Source organism: Talpa europaea (genome assembly GCF_964194135.1).
Source record: "Talpa europaea genome assembly, chromosome: 8".
Taxonomy (NCBI): Eukaryota; Metazoa; Chordata; class Mammalia; order Eulipotyphla; family Talpidae; genus Talpa; species Talpa europaea.
This window is the reverse complement of record NC_140075.1, coordinates 63,270,476-63,288,026: the sequence shown is the minus strand read 5'-3', so window position 1 is coordinate 63,288,026 and position 17,551 is coordinate 63,270,476. Positions and strand designations below refer to the sequence as shown.

General features: G+C 48.6%; 1 protein-coding gene across 1 annotated transcript; it reads left to right on the top strand.

The window, feature by feature from the left end:
• Window positions 1-12,772, top strand: LOC311176100 (cathepsin G-like; the record flags this gene model as incomplete). Its single annotated transcript, XM_084241431.1, has 5 exons — window positions 1-55; window positions 10,919-11,066; window positions 11,664-11,799; window positions 11,941-12,195; window positions 12,617-12,772. The coding sequence occupies 5 exons, from the start codon at window positions 1-3 to the stop codon at window positions 12,770-12,772; spliced, it is 750 nt and encodes a 249-aa protein (XP_084097557.1).
• Between the last annotated feature and the right edge of the window lie 4,779 nt (window positions 12,773-17,551).

Here is a 17,551-nt window from a genome sequence, read left to right as displayed (position 1 = left end):
ATGCAGCCCCTCCTGCTCTTGCTGGCCTTTATTCTGCCCCCCGGGGCTAGCACAGGTGAGTGACCACCCCCACGGCTGAGGCTTTAGCCCCCTCATAGGGCTCCCGGTCCTCCTGACCCTTATGCCCAGCACATTCAGGGACTGTGCTCGATTCAGGCCCATGAACTTTCTGAACTCGCCTCAGACTCAGACTAACAAGTGCCAAGCTGCCTACACCCTCAACGGGCCAGCAGGAAGGAGGGCTGTTCCCTCAAAAACTTAATAGGTGTGAGTCTGAGTCCATCTCCACTGCCTGGGACACGGCTGTCCATAGAGAGGCATTCAGCAAAGGGGGGGCAGCTACAGCAACAAAGCATTAGAGTCCTGAGCATCAGACTGAGGGCAGGGCAGCTGAGAGACTCAGGCTGTGTGTGGGAGGAGTGGTCAGACTCACCTAAGGACCAGTTAAATTTCTCAGGCCCTCCACCCCCTCCCTTCTGCCAGGGAGGGGGCCAGGCTGGGATGGATCTGAGAAGTGGCTACATGACTGCCTGAAAGCTACCCTGTGGCCTGGGCTGCCCCGGTCTGTGTGGCCCATGTCCCTCCCACGCCCGCTTGCCTTCCCAAGTCCCCAGTGCTCCAGTGACTCTGGCTGTGTCCTCACCCCTGTGGTCTCAAATCCTACCAGCAGTGTCCACCAAGTGTAAGCCAAGCGCTACTTGGAGGCCTCCATGCAGCCAAAAGATGTTTCCTGAGAAGCTACAATGTGTTAGGTCCTAGTGTGGGGACCGTAACACTGGAGGGTCCTTGGTATCTCTGGAGAAAAGAGTCTCACAAAGTTCCAGAATGAAGGCAGCACCAGGGTTTATTAAGCAGCAACAGGACAGACCCCATGAGAGGCAGCGGGTGGTCTCAGCAGGGGGAGGGCAGGGAGGCACTGGAGGCAGGAAGTAGTGGGATGTGTGAGGCTTTTTCCTTTCTGGATGGAGAAGGGTCTCTTTTTTTTTTTTGAATCTTTTTTTCCCCCATACTTCTTTTTTTTTTTAAATAATAAATTTTATTTTTATATTCCCCATACAATTGCAACCCCCCCATTTTGACCCCAATCCCTCCCCTCCCGCCACCCACCCCCCCAAAAGTGTCTCTGGTTCATAGTTTTTTGTTGGTTTTGATTTTTACTTTCTTATAGTTATTCTTTTTCCTGGTCCCTTATTTAAGTTTTCTAGATTCCTGCTATGAGTGAGACCATCTGGTATTTTTCTTTTTCTTTCTGGCTTATTTCGCTGAGCATGATCCCTTCCAGCGCCATCCATGTTGCCGCAAATTGTATGTGTTTATCTTTTTTGAATGCTGAGTAATATTCCATGGTATATATGTACCACATCTTCTTGATCCAGTCATCTATTTTTGGGCATTTGGGTTGTTTCCAAAGCTTAGCTATTGTAAACAGTGCTGCTATAAACATAGGGGTGCAGGTGTTCTTTGGAATTGATGTTTCTGTGTCCTTTGGGTAAATACCTAGGAGTGGAATTGCTGGATCATATGGAAGCTCTATGTTTAGTAGCTCCAGAAATCTCCACACAGCTCTCCATAGTGGTTGGACCAGTTTGCACTCCCACCAACAGTGCAGGAGAGTTCCTTTTTCTCCACACCCTCGCCAACATTTGTTGTTGCTAGTTTTTTTAATATGTGCCATTCTCACTGGTGTCAGATGGTATCTCATGGTAGTTTTGATTTGCATTTCACTGATTACAAGTGATATTGAACATTTTTTCATATGCCAGTTGGCCATTTGCATTTCCTCTTCAGAGAAGTTTCTTTTTAGCTCTTCTGCCCATTTTTTGACTGGATTATTTTCTTTGTTGTTGTTGAGTCTCATCAGCTCTTTGCAGATTTTTGTGATCAGTCCTTTATCATTAGTGTTGTGTGCAAAAATGTTCTCCCAGTTGGTGGGGTTTCTCTTTGTTTTTGTTATTGTCTCTTTTGCTGTGCAGAAGCTCTTTAATTAGATATAGTCCCAGCTGTTTATCTTTGTGAGAAGGGTCTCTCTTAATGATGCATACCTTGCTCCCATCACCAGCCCCCATGCATACATTCTGGGATTAAATGGAACTACCCTTCCCTCCCTCTTTTGGAGTCAGAGAAACTCTGGTTGAAAGACTCTCCCCAGGCCTCCCAGACCTACCAGATCCTACCTGGGCCTTGCTAAGCCCAGCTGCCTTGTGGGATGGTGGACATGTGCTATGACCCCTTGGGTTTGTGTGTGAGAGCTCTTTTCTGTCCCTCACATGAGAATATGAAGATTTTGGAAAATCCAACTACATAAGCCCCTGAGTGGATTATTAGCAAATGGCACTAATTGGGATGTTAGTGGATCAGAGAGTTCAGGGAGACTCACTGACAAAGAAGGCAGCAGGAGAGCCCCAAACCTGAGGCCCTGGGATGCTGCCGTCTTGAAGACAGCTCTTTCCTCCACTCGTGTCTCAAGTCACAGCCAGAAATTAAGCCCTGCCCTCCACCCCCAATATTTGCAGAGTGGGATTCTGAGACTCAAAGTTCAGAAAAGGTTATTGTGTACCTGGGACTACTTGGAGGACTCCCCCTCTGTCCACAGACACGGGCAGTCCACCCCCAATCGCCACCATGCCAAGCCTTTCCTCCTGACCACAGCCACTCCCAGTCTCCCATCTTCCAGTCTTTTTTTTCAGAGGGGATCATCGGGGGCCACAAGGTCAAGACCCACTCCCACCCCTACAAGGCATTGGTTCAGCTTCTGACTAAGAAGGCGAAGATGAGGTGTGGAGGGGTCCTCGTGCAGAAGGACTTTGTTCTGACAGCTGCTCACTGCAGGGGGAGGTAAGCAATAGCCACCAGCACAGCTCCCAAGACTCCTACAGGGACCTCTGTCCTCTCCCCGGGGCCTGCAGCCCAGGGGCACTCCCCGCACCTAGAAGCTTAGCCCACAGAAGCACTTCAGAGGAGGCATCTGAGAGCACGACCAGAGCCACGAAAGTCTGAGAAGTAGAACAGGCAGATTTGGGGTCAGACGGTGAGAGGTGACAAGGGACACAGTGTGAGGAGAGGGGCCATTACAGCCAAATAGCTGTGGTGGAGGGTGAAAGCATGCATTAAGGGTCAAATGCAACTTGGAGTGATTTCAGGCTTGACCCTTGAACAACACAGAACTGCACAGGGCATCTCCAGGGCAGGTGTTTCCTCTCCACAGTTTCCACATTCAGAGACTCAACCAGCGCTGATGTCAGTTAGTTGAATCCCCAGATGCAGACCCCGCCTATGTGGAGGGTCCATACAAAATACACATGGCTTTTCGACATGGTGGGTGATCAGTACCCCAACCCCCGTGATGTTCGAGGGTCAACTGCATTGCCCGAAAGCAAGAGAAAGCTCCTGGAAGCACCACCTCAGTGTCTCTGAGAAGCGAGAGCACAGAATCACTCAACTAGCGACCCGCCTATCACCTCCATTCCCCCTGAGCTGCAGCCCCGCCTGCCCCTGTCCCTGCCTGCCAAGCTCCGGAGCTGTTTCTCCTGTGACTACTCCCTCCGCTCTGTGTGCAGCTCACTGAAAGTGACCCTGGGGGCCCACAACATCACCAAGCAGGAGAGGACCCAGCAGGTCATCCCTGTGAAGAGGGCCATCCCCCACCCAGATTATAATCCTAGCACCAATGCCAACGACATCATGTTGCTGCAGGTGAGGTAACCCCCCTGCTGCTCCTGTCTCTGGTGTGCCCATGGCTTTCCTCCTTCCCATCCTGGCTGCCTGACCAGTCCCTGTGACTCAGGGGAGAGGAAGACAGCACCGCCCCATAAGGGTGTCCAGGCCCAGAGGTCACTGGATGGCCTCTTGTCTCTCCCCCTTTAGCTGGAGAAAAAGGCCAAGAAGAACCCAGCTGTGAAGACCCTCAGGCTACCCAGTGGCAGGTATCGGGTGAAGCCAGGGCAGGTGTGCAGTGTGGCCAGCTAGGGGCAAGACCAGTGGAAAGAATTGGCAGACACGCTGCAGGAGGTGGAGCTGACAGTGCAGGAGGACAAGGTGTGCAATTCATTCTTCCCCGGCAGTTACACCGGAGATGCCCAGATCTGTGCAGGGGACACAAAGAAGAGGAAGACCAGCTTCAAGGTCAGGTGCCAGCATCTATCTAGATGGGCCCCGGGAGAGAGGGATTTGGAGAGGCCTGGGGTGTTAGAGTGGCCACACCCACATGCCTCAGCCTGAGCACTTCAGCAGCCTGGGTTCACCGGCCCAGTCTCCAGAGCTTTCTCCCATGGGGATCAGGACGGGGGGCAGGGAGGAATCATTCCTCCACAGCATGGTTGCCACTTGCCCTGGTCTGGGTAGAGCTGGAAAGAACAGGCAGAGCCAGGCTAGCTCCCCAAACAGAGGGGGTGATGAGGGGGTGGTGGGGGGTGGTGAGGCCTTTCCTGGTCCTCACCCACAGCTCTCTAATAGAGACCACCACCAGCAGGGCAGCAGCGAGGCCAACTCAATCCTTCCTCCATCTGCCCACAGGGAGACTCTGGGGCCCCCCTCGTGTGTAACAAAGTGGTCCAGGGATTTTCCCCTCTGGACACATGGACGGGATACCTCCAGGAATCTTCATCAAGGTCTCACCCTTCCTGCCCTGGATAAAGAGGACACTGACGTACCCCCAGCAGCAGGCGGGAGACTGAGCTTCCTCTGTGCCTGACCCTCTTTTCTGGGACAGAGGCAAGAACCCCAGGGGTACAGGAAGTGGGATTTCAGGGCCATAATAAAGGAATCTCTGGAGTGACTCAAAGTGAAGTCTTATTTCTCCACTGAGCCACCTCCAGGGTGCAGCCACACTGCTCCAGGCAGCCCTCTGCTGTCAATTCTGGGCTTTGCGTCCTCGGTTCTCCCCCCGCCCTCCCTCCTGCTTAAAAGCCCACACTGTTTGGTTTTCCTTCAATTTCTCATTCACACGTCTCTGGTGCTTAGCCCTGTGCAGAGGCTGAGTCTAAACTTCATAATGAAAGGACAGTTTTCTTCCCTCAAAGAGATCCTCTCTGGGCCTTGGAAAGTCTTATCTTCTCTGTGACAACCACCATCCCCAACCCCCCAAAACCCCCAACAATTTCACAGGCAGATGAGCAGGTCAGAGGAGGGGGAATAACTCCAGGGACCTAGGAGACCAGGGCCTGTCTCTCTACGGGTGCAAGTTTTTCCTTCTCATCCAGGTCCAATTTCCTGCCCTAGCCTGGGCCCAGCACTGAACTTGGCAATCTCCTTCCTCCCTGGCTGATTGTCTTGCACCAAGCCCTGTTTTTCACCTAAGTGCCCAGGCCCCCAGTTCCTTTCCCTTCCTGCCCCACTCTATTAGAGGCGGTCTCTCCTCTTCCTAATTCCAATAGGAATAAAGGAATTCTCCCATACTGCTTGTCCTCACTTGAACTGAGCTGACGGCCTACCTGATGCTTAGTAGAAGAGTAAGTACCCGTCTTGCACCTGAGCAGGACCAGGTGACCCCTGTGCAGCCCAGTGTCTCCCCCCACCCTCCAAGTGTTCAGCCACCACCTCCCGTGTACTCATAGCCTCAGCGCTTTCAGCCAGGCCTGGCCTCCGCCTCTGCCTCCTTCTGCTGGCAGCCTGGGGTATGGCAGGACTGGGAAGTACCACTTGGTCGTCCACCAATGGGTAAAACGTTGATCTCTGTCTTTGTGCCAGGCTCATCACAGGCTCTGCTCCTGCCACTGGGGAACTTACAGTAATGATAAATTTCCTCTAATTCACCTGGTCCCTCTCCTTCCACCGGGCAGATAGGTTTGGCAAATCGTGTTTTGAAAATAATAAAATTCCCTGCATTTTGTATGTATTACAGTTGCAGGTGCATGATCTTGTTTTATTCCAGAAGGGTGGCGTGTGAAATCAAAAAGGACTTGGGGACCCACATTCCAATCTATGCTGGCCAGAGTCCTTGGCTAAGGTGAGAGGGGTGAGGAAAGAGGCACCAGCCTCTGGACAGTATGGGCCTGGTCCACAGACCCGGGAAATGCCAAGTGCTGGACGTTCCCCTGTGGCCCACAAGGCCTAATTTTGAGATCCTGCACCCGCCCAACAGCACCAGCTGTGAGCCGGATACGACAGAACACTCCATGAGCGCAAACACTGAATCAAGCGGGAATCAACATCAACAAGAGAAGCGACACACTAAAAAGGAAAAAATGAAATAAATTACACGGATATGAAAAGCAAAATCCAGCATGTTGAAAATAAGGGGGAAAGCGTCAAGGCTTGCTTTCTGCGTGAGGCTGTCCCAGGGCAGCGGGGTCCCAGAGCCAGCAGAAGCGCGGGTTTGAGAAGACCCGCGTGCTTGCGTGGACACGACAAGGCAACGGTAGAATGTGCCCAGCCAGGGGACAAGTTCCAGGTAAAAAGTGAGGGTCCCAGGAGAACCCATCACAGTGTGGAAGGCACCCATCTCCCCTCCACTCACACCCCGCAGCCACCGGTGACCTCAGTGAGGCCGGGCCGTGCAGTCCACCCATGGCCCTGGAGGAAAATGACTTTTTTTTTTTCCTAATCTGCTAGCTCGTCTCCTCAGCCACAATGCTTAACAGTGTTTGCTAGTCATAAAGGCCATGAGTCCTAATGTTTTTCTTGCTTATAATACACTTCTATTTTTTAAAGAGTTGGATAATGAAAGATGAAAATGAGTCACATAAATTGGTTATTCTGGCAGCTGCCTACTTTTAATAGAAATAGTATCAAACTATAGGTGAATTTTACATTCTACTTTTTATACTTAATATTGGAAAATACAAATGCTCCATGCCACTAAGCAATCTTGCAAAATATTATGCTTTTTAATAGCATCATGAATGTATTATAATATATATTACTATTCTCCTATTGCTCTCCTATTTGAATTGTCTGAGAATTTTTTTAAACATATAAGGCCTTTTCTCCCCAAGGATTTATTTTTATTTATGCATACAAGAACTGGGGTGTAGGCCAGAGGTGCCAAGGGTGAGAGGATTCACCAGAGACAGAGTGGGGAGCAGAACAGGTGGATCTACTGAAAGACACTGCTGAGGGGAGCAGCGAGCGAGAAAGGTGAGATCTGCTGCTCCATGTGGGTTAGTTCCCTGGCTGGGGATCAAACTCAGGCCACAGTGGCTGGGGATAGCTTGATAGCACTGAGACTTTAACCCCTGCACCACCAGGGAGGCCCCTGTCTGAGCATTTTTAGAAGAGAGTCTCAGGAAACATGTGCACCTCCCCCTTCTTCTCACCTTTATCCACTAAAGTCTAGCACCCAGTCTCAAAAGTTAGCTTTTCTGCCAGGAAACATGGGGGTCCTTGAACTTTTTTCCAAATCTTTCTCTGTCAAATCCTGGGCTCTTTCACCCTATCTACTCTGATGGGAAGATTTTGTGCAGATCCCATAGAATATGCTCAAGGAAATCATGTACCTTCCAGAAGTTCAGTCTCTCTTTGCCACCCACTCTTCCCTTCTAGAAGGACAGCAAAGGCCAGGCTTATGCAAGAAAATTGCCTTGTTCCCAGAAGACACCTGTGTCAGGAAGACGGTAGCTCTGGCACAGCCGTCTCCCAGGCCTGCTGCTCCATAAAGTGACCATAACATCCCAAAGAGCTTCCAAAGCGTCCTCCTAAGGGGCGGCGAAGGCAACCCTGGGGATGCCCGGCTCGGCTCAGAAGCGCACTGTTCTATAGAGCCAAGAGCAACTATCAGTAGAGTGTCCTCGACGAGAACAGGATCAACAGGAAGGAGAAGGAAGAGCCCAGCCACAGCCGGCAAACCACCTACCCAGAAGATGGTACGGGGCACAGGGAGGCTGTGGGAAATATAATCTAATGTCCCAACATCCCAGAGGAGAAAAAAATGGCAACTGCCGGAAATGTAATAAAACAGTCAAAAGTAGATGTAACAAGCTATGAATATTGAGAAACGTATCATGGTTTTATTTATTCAACTATCACAGCTTTTTTAATTACATAGAAAATTTGAAGATATAGTCTCCCACCTGTTCTCATGTATCCCTCTCTCCATCCAAATGTGATTTCTAATCCCTACCCGCTGACAAACAGGCTATAAAAAATTACTGCAAAATATATAATATGAAAAGTGCACGAAACATAAAACAACAGTTGAAGGAACAAAGCAAGCAATTTATGTCAAGAAATAAAGCACAATCAATGTCCCACAATCCTGTATGCCTCCTCCTGGTTTTCATGCCTCTCCACCCCCCGGCCCCAGGCCAAGCACTGTCGTGACTTATGTGATCCCCACCTCTTTGCTTTTCATCATACTTTGACCACCTCTGTGTGTATTTCTATCCAATACAGTTTCACGTTGCCCACTTTTAAACTTTGTATAGGAGAATCCTGCAGAATGCAACCTTCTTGGGTTCTTTCAACATTATGTTGCTAAGATTCATTTGTGTCACTGTATGTGGCACTAATTCACACATTTTTTTTTTTTTGGTGCATCATTCTATGGAGTAGATTATCTTTTTCATATTGATTTACAGAAGTTTTTTTTATAATTTACCTCTAAGTCCTTTGTTATATGTGTTACAAGCATCTTTGCCCCCTCTACAAATTGTCATTCATTTGGGTTTTTTTAATTAATTAATTAAAAAAAATTTTTTTGCATAGAACTGTGGTGTAGGCCAGAGGTACGGGGGGTGAGAAGACTCACCAGAGCCAAAGTTGGGAGCAGAGCAGGTGGATCTACTGAAATACACTGCTGAGGGGAGCAGTGGGTGAGACAGGAGAGGTCTGCTGCACCATGTGGGTCAGCTCCTTGCCCAGGGATTGAACTCAGGCCATAGCGGTGATAGTTCTGAGACTTAACCCCTATACCACCAGGGAGGCCCACATTTGTTTGATTTTAACTTAACAAATCATCAGTAGTGCTTTATGATTAGTGCTTTTGGTATAGCAATTAAAATTTTCACCATGAAGGTGTTATTGCATCACATGTTCAAAAATATAGGAACTTTCTACTCATGTTCTTCCAATTTCTAGCTTAAATTCACTATAGCCGACCACAAGTGGTATATAATTTTAATCCTTGGAACAGTTTTTGAGATCTAACCTATGGCCTAATCTGTGGTCAATTTTTGATAAATAACCTATATGTGCTTGTAAAGGGTATAACTTGCAAGTTGTTCAATATACATTAGCTTTTTGCATCAGCTATTTAAAACTGCTATATCATTTTATAGGATAACCAATTTATATGAAATGTTTTTAAATCTTCCCAAATGACCATGTGGCTGTTTCTTCCCACATGACTCTCGCTCATCACTACTCTGGAAATTCTGTTTTTCAATCTGCCATTCATTGGAAAGTAATCTGTCTTTCTCCAGTTGCCTTAAGATTTCTCTCATTTCCTTACAGCATTGATTTCTAGTACAGATAGCTTTTTATTATTCTGCTTGAAACTTATTTATTTTCTTTAACTTTTCATGGGGTGTTTTTCATCAGTTTTGAACAAAATCTAAGTTTCTGGCTCATTATCATTTTTTCCTATTTGCTTTCTCTCTTCTAGATCCCTAATTAAATATATGTTCAACCTTCTAAGTCCGCTGTGAATTTAACTTCAGTTATTTCATGTTTTGCTCTCAAAGTTGGATTAAGTCTTTTTTAGATATTACATCACTTTTTTAAGTTTCATGTTCCCTGCAGCTCTTTAAAGCTCTTATGCCAGAGGACTTGGAAATGGAAGAACGAGGCGTTACCAGACCTCATGCATTGTAGGATATTATTGAATATGGTGAGTTTAGGGTCCTGGACACAGTACCCAAAACCCCCTCCTTACTGCCCTGGTTCCCGCGTCTGCTGCCAGCCCTGACTCAGCAGCTGCACAGGAGAGCAGTGTGGCTGAGCTGAGTCTCACATTCTCTCTTTCCTCTGATCACTGGCAGTTGTTGGGCAAGCCTTCTGGGAAGACTTGGGTAATGCAATCCATCACACCAGCAGGAAAATGGGGCCCTGAATTCTCAGGCTGCCACCCCCCTCCTTCCTTCCTCTCTGTGGGGGTGCTAAAAGTCCCACAGGGGGAAGCATCAGGAACAACTGACTTGGTCGCCTTCCTGGGAAGATGCACCTACTCCTGCTCCTGCCGGCCCTTCTCCTACCCCCCAGAACTGAGGCAGGTGAGTAACCATCCCCTCCCTCAGAGGCTGACCCCACCCCATAGACTCTGGAGCCATATGGCTTAGGCACTTCCTAACTCTATCCCTGGGCAGGTGGTTTGAATCCACAATTCCTCTCTTGCCTTGTGTATAAAATTGGAATAACATTAATGCCCAAGTCACAGAATTGCTATGAGAGTTAAACTACTAGTGTACATAAAACTCTAGGGATTGCCCCTGGCACGTAGCAGATGCTATACAAATGTGCTCTCTGAATTCAGGGTGCAGCCCATGCCAGAGCCCAGGGGATAAGGCAATAAATGTGCTATCAGCTCCTGTCCAGGTTCCTAAATACCCGGCTCCTGCTAGCCATGAACTGGCCGTGAGCTGACTCGGAGGGATCTGGAAGTCTCCCTGAAGAAGAAAGGAGCAGGAAACTTCAGGGAGAGGGCCCTGCAGAGGGAGCGGATCACCCCCTGGCGGCAGAGCACCTCTCCATGCAGGAGGCTGAGCTGCCCTTGCCCAGAGCAAGGCTTGTTTCCTTCTTTGAGGGAGATGGGAAGGGCTGAGGTCGGAGATAGGGAACGGGTCTCCCCTGAAGCCAGCAGTGCTCCCTGTGAAATCCTGGTGCCCTCTTCCAATGTGTAGGTACCATGCACACCCCGGTTCTCCCCATCGACTGCTTACACTGCCTCATCTCTCCTGCCTTCCCATCTTCTCACCTTTCTGGTCACCGTGGTGCCCATACCTCGGTTCAGGGAATACTGAGATAAATGCCAGATGCTTCCTTCCAGGGGAGATCATTGGAGGCAAAGAAGCCAGGCCCCATTCCCGCCCCTACATGGCCTACCTTCAGATCCAGACTCCTGTGGGGCTGAGCTCTTGTGGGGGCTTCCTGGTGCGTGAAGACTTCGTGCTGACAGCGGCTCACTGCCAGGGAAGGTGAGCGCCCAGGGAGCTCCCAGGGGGCCGGGACACGGGCCTGGAAGAGCAATGCCAGGCGTCATCTGAAAGCAGGTGCTAGCAATGACAGGGTGCCAGGAGACCAAGCAGGTCTTGAGGAGGAGTAAATAAAGAGAAAGCAGAACATGACCTAAAAAAGACCAAGCAGAGGAGAGGGAAGGCGAGCATTGGGGCTCCAACCATGAATTCAAGTCGCTCCTCCAGTTATTCTAGAGGAGACAGTGCTTGTGTGTTTTGTACTGTAGTGTGTGGCAGCCTGCAGTAGGTATTTCCCATCTGAACTTTCACTCAGTGTGAATATTTGGAGCGTCATCCATACTGTTGTGCATATCAACAGCTCCTTTCTTTTTATGGCGGAACGGCATCCCATTGTGCCCCCATGGGAAGAGTGTGAGAGTCTTTTTCTGGTCACCGTGTCCCCTCAAGCCCCAGCTCAAGGCACAGAGAAGCAGAAGGCACAGAGAGCTCAGCCCTGGAGCCCTCCCAGTTCTTCAGTTCTCTCAGCAATAGCGTCACCTGCTGGGGGCCTGTAGCTCCTGCAGCTCCCACCTGCCTCTCAGCAGCTTCCCTTTGCAGGTCTATCACCGTTAAGCTGGGGGCCCACAATGTCAAGAAGCAGGAAAGGACCCAGCAGAACATAAGAGTGCGCAGAGCCATCCGCCACCCTGCCTATAACCCGCAGAACAACCAGAACGACATCATGTTACTGCAGGTACCACCTGCCTGGCCCTCTGGTTCTCCAGCTGAGCTGGCTCCCTCCCTGCGTGGGGTTTCATGGACAGGAGGAGGGGGGAGGTGTTCCCAAGGGTGAGAGAGGCCCATGGTCCCTGAGGGCCCACCCTCTCCCTGCCAGCTGGAGAGGAGAGCCAAGAAGAACCGAGCCGTGCAGACACTGGGCCTGCCTCGGTCCCGGGGCAGGCTGAGTCCAGGGACCCAGTGTATGGTGGCCGGCTGGGGCCGGGTTGGCCTGAACAGGAAAACTGAGAAGCTCCAGGAGGCGCAGCTGAGAGTGCAGAGGGATCAGGAGTGCAGCAGGCGCTTTCGTATCTACAAAAGCCAAACGCAAATTTGTGTGGGGAACTCCCGGGAGAGGAAGTCTGTCTTCAGGGTAAGGCCATGGGCAACCGCAAACGCTGCCCGAGACAGAGGGGCCTGGGTAGACTGGGCAGTGGGAGCAGACCACAGCCCCATGACCTCCGGCTGGGGCCAGGGAGAGCTGGGGGCTTTTCCCAGCATTCCTGTCTCTGGGAGAACTGGAGAAGCTTTGGGCACACATTGTACCTCTGCAGTGTTTGGCTGGGGAAGATGAGGCACTTTCACTTGGTTTAAACTGGGGAGAGTAACCAGAGCCAGGACTGAATTCCAGCAATGAAAGATTCAGAGGCTTGACTCTATGAACCACCACCCTCCCATTTTGCACACACCCAGCAATTGAAGGAGCCCACCACCACCTCCACCTGTGGGCCAGGCCTTAGGGCAGCAGCAGCAGGGAGGCCTGGCTTAGTGGCCCTTTATCTCTTCACCCACAGGGAGACTCCGGGGGCCCACTGGTGTGCAATGGTGTGGGCCAGGGCATTGTGTCCTATGGAAGTAATGATGGGACTCCTCCAGCTGTCTTCACCAGGGTCTCGAGCTTCATGCCCTGGATAAGGAGAACAATGAGGCGGTTCAAACAGTCAGACTGAGACACCCCCCCCCCCATCCTGCCACTCCCATGATAGAGTCTTCTTTTCTGGGGCAGAGGCCAGCTCCAGGGGGGTTGCCAGAGCCCTAATAAATGTCCATGTCTAAGTGAAAATAACAAATTTTTCATTTGTTCATTAAACGTCATTCAGTATACAACAGATGTTTGCCAGCACTGAGTCTGAGTGCCTCCAGAAGACTGGGGTCTCTTCCCCAACACAAATGACCCTGCACCCCATGCTCAGGATGAACTTCTTATTCCCTCCTCAAAGATATCCATACCCTGGTCTCCTCCCTCTCCCACCACCTGGTGAACAATTGAAGGACACACATCTCCCCAGGGACACTAGGTAGTAAAGAATATTCTAAAACCCTAACCACTGTAGCCTCGCAGAGGACAGACAGATCAGAGGACAGAATAGAAGCATCACACAAGGCCCAGCTTAATACACGATGAATGTGGCATCTCAAATTTCTTTTTTTAAGATTTATTTATTTATGCATACAAGAACTGGGATACAGGCCAAAGGTGTGGGGGTGAGAGTATTCACCAGAGAGAGAGTGGGGAGCAGAACAGGCTGATCAACTGAAATACACTGCTGAGGGGAGCAGTGGGTGAGACAAGAGAGGTCTGCTGTACCATGTGGGTCACCGCCCTGGCCAGGGATTGAACTCATGCTGCAGTGGCTACAGACAGCTCCATAGTGCTGTGTCTTAACCCCTTGCACCACCAGGGAGGCCCAGCATCTCAAATTTCAGAAGGGAAATGAACTTTTCATAGATGGTGCTACAACACTACATAGTTATTTGGAGGGAAAAAGTAAAATTGAATCAACTCCTCACAACATAATCCAAAATTGACCTCAAATGGATCAGAGATCAAAATGTAAAAAATTAAACCATAAAAATACTAGAAAAAAGAAAATTTCTTGCTTGAAAATAGCTAATAGACACCCAAGTTCACACCCAGAGCACTAGTCACCACAACAAAAAGGTGGAAGCCACCCAGGTCCATCAACAGCCAGCACCTCGTCCTCGCCCCTCATGCCACCCGCACCCTAGATACTGCAGACCTGTGTTCTCATTTTTGGTGTGATGCTTCTTACTTTGATACTCTGAAGTTATACCAAAATCCACGCAAAATACTGACTAAATAAACTGATTTTTTACCCTAAAAATTAGCCCATGACTATCTACATAACTATTATATTGAAATACATTACCAAAGTCGCATAATTTAGAATGCTGCCAACACCTTCTTAGAGCAACTATACAGAATGAGCTGGCAAGTTTTTCTCTATCAAAACGTTAATCATTCCTGGTTTTCTATGTTCTCATGGAGCTGTGGCCACTGGGCTTTGACATTCCAGCTCCTCAAAAGAAGCTTCTAGAGATTCCAGGAAGGGTCGGAGCAACATGGGGGCGAGGAGACGCTGCGAGTAAGATCTCCCATTAAAAAAAGTTAATAGGGAGGAAAAGCGGCAGGTCCCAGTGAGAACTGGGAAAGGGAAGATAAACGGGTGACTCCAGCAAACTACCTGAAGAAGAAAGTTGCCATAAAAGAGGACTAGAAGGGAGGAAAGCGCAGAACCCTGCTCTCCTCCCCCACCCACAGAGTCGGCACTCTCCAACCAGCAGAGAGGAGGAAAAAAACAAACTAAAACGACCAACAAGAACAAACTACGCAGCAAGCGGGACTGGGAGTGGAAAGGAACTATTGCAGCCACCACACCCCATGAACAGGAGCTGCGGAGAACCCTGCAGGATTCGCCACGGCGGTGAGCAAACGGCTCCAGGCGCCATTAGAGAAGAACAAAGAGACTCTGGAGGAGACCTGCACACAGCCCCGGGCCGGCCGGTAAGCTTGCGCGGAAAAGCAGCGCGCTTGGCGCGCTTGAAAAGCAAACGGGATCGGGATCACGGCTGCCCAGTTCCCCGCGCCTGCGACCTAGGCTTGCGGGGAGATGCGCGGAGGCCCTCACTGGGGTGAAAGTCCCTCACTGAGTAAGCAGGAACCAGGCACGGGAGCGGGGTGCAAAAGGCGCCATTCCCGCGCCACTGAACTGGGCTACAGCCCGCGTCCTGGACCTGAGGGCTTTGGAACTGAGACCCGGGGCACGAAATTCGGGGCGTGGGTTCTCCACGACGGTGGGGCACAAGGCAGACACAGCACCCCAAAGCCGTTGAGGTTTACCCTACCATTCCCGCTCTGTTCCCTGTCCCACGGGGTGGGGGGGAGGCGAAAAACAGCCCCCACAGGACAATAGGAGAGATCTCTGGCGCCACCTAGCGACCAGGGAAAAAAAAGTCACTAACACCCCATAGAACAGGGAAATTTCTTAAGAAAAGACTTCTTGAAAAGGGCAGAAGGCTTCTGGAGGAGACAGTGCCAGCTGGGAAGTTAGCCCACGCCAGGCCCCGGCCAACCAGCAGTCTGAGCCCAAAGAGGGAACAGGCAACCACGGCCGGGGTAGACCGGGTGCGCAGAAGAGTGTGCCTGAGACCGGAAGTGCAGAGACTGAGTCCCGCGTTGCCATTTTAGAACAGGGACATTTCTTCAGTAAAGACTGCCTGAAACCAGCAGAAAGCTCCCTCAGAAGCCAGAGATGGCTCCTGGAGGAGCCAGAGGGGAGCGGAGAAGTCACCCAAGATGCCGGCCAGTCCGAGCAACACAGTGTCCCAATGCATACGACAAATTAGAAAACAGACAGTAGGGAGTAGAAGAACCACACACAACCTAATAACTCCTCAGGATAAAAGCACACCACAAAAAGAAAACCACCCTCCAGATTATAACGACAGTAACTTGGAAGAACTTCTGAGACTTCCAGAAAGAGAATTTAAAATTGCTGTGATTAAAAAACTGACAGAAGTCATAAAGGAAAACAATGATATGAGAAAAATAATCAACGATCAGAAGAATGAAATTGAGTCCGTAAAGAGGGAAGCAAAAGAAACGCAGGAGATCAAAGAATTAATGGAGGAACTAAAGAACTCTGGGAAAAGCAATGAAAGCAGAATAGATGAAATGGAAGAACGAATAAGTACTCTTGAAGACACAGAAATAAAAAGAACCAAAACAGAAAAGGAAAGAGAAGTACGAAGGAAAAAGAATGAAGAAAGACTTCGGGAACTATCTGACTCCATGAGGAAAGGAAATATAAGAGTTATAGGAATTCCAGAAGGAGAGGAGAGAGATGTAGGAACAGAGAAAATATTCCAGGAGATAATTGAAGAGAACTTCCCAAATGTGAAGAAGGAGCTAAAAATTGATATACAAGAAGCAAGAAGAACACCAAACTTCCATGACGAAAGGAAAAATACAGCAAGACACATAATAGTAAAGCTCCCAAGAATCCAGGACAAGGAAAAAATAATGAAGCTGGCAAGAGGGAAGAAACAGATAACATTCAAAGGAAAACCAATCAGGCTGACATCAGACTTCTCTGAAGAAACACTACGGGCAAGGAGAGAGTGGAGGGGCATAGTCAACAGACTCCAAGAAAACAGATGCCAACCAAGAATACTCTATCCCGCAAAGCTCTCCTTCCTCTATGAAGAAAGAATAAGGACCTTCCCAGACAAACAGAAACTCTGGAATTTCATTACGACTAAACCCCCACTCCAAAAAATACTACAAAGAATCCTAAAGCCAGAACGTCAGAGGGATGAATAACAACGAAAGAAGGCCAAAAAAAAATATTAAAAGAATAAATAAATAAAATCAAAGGAAAGACAAACACAATGGCAAATACAGATGCTAACATGTCAATATTAACTCTAAATGTAAATGGACTAAACTCTTCAATAAAAAGTCACAGAGTTGCAGCCTGGATTAAGAAACAAAACCCAAACTTTTGCTGTCTCCAGGAAACACATTTAGCTACAAAAGATAAAAATAGGCTCAAAATTAAAGGATGGAAAACAATCCTACAAGCAAATGGACCAAAAAAGAAAGCAGGAACAGCTATACTTATATTAGATAAAACAGACTTCAAACTCAAAAAAATAAAAAGAGACCCCAATGGTCATTACATTATGATCAAGGGGACAATACTTCAAGAAGAAATAACACTCATTAACATATACTCACCAAATGAAGGAGCACCAAAATATATCAGACAACTGTTGTCCTCTCTGAAAACAGACATCAGAGAAAACACATACGTAGTGGGAGACTTCAACACACCACTATCAACAATGGATAGATCAACAAGACAAAAAATAAGTAAAGAAACTAAAGCTCTAAATAAGGACCTAGAGCATTTGGGCTTAACAGACATCTATAGAACACTAAACCCCAAAAAAACGGAGTACACATTTTTCTCAAGTGCACAAGGATCATTCTCCAGGATCGATCACATACTGGGGCACAAGACAAACATCAACAGATACACAAAGATTGAAATCATACCAACCATCTTTTCTGACCATGAAGGCATCAAACTAGAAATAAACCATAAATGGAAGGCAAGGAACTTTCCTACCTCATGGAGATTAAAAACCACACTACTGGAAGACCACTGGACTAATGAGGAGATCAAAGAAGAAATTAAAAAATTCTTTGAATTGAATGACAAGGAGGACACCAATATCCTAAATGTATGGGATGAAGCAAAAGCAGTAGTAAGAGGAAAATATATAGCAATAGAAGCTCACATCAAGAAACAAGAAAGAACTCAAAGAAACAACCTAATCTCGAAGCTCAAAGATCTAGAAAAAGAACAACAAAAAAAACCCAAAACCAGTAGAAGAAAATAAATAATAAAAACCAAAGCAGA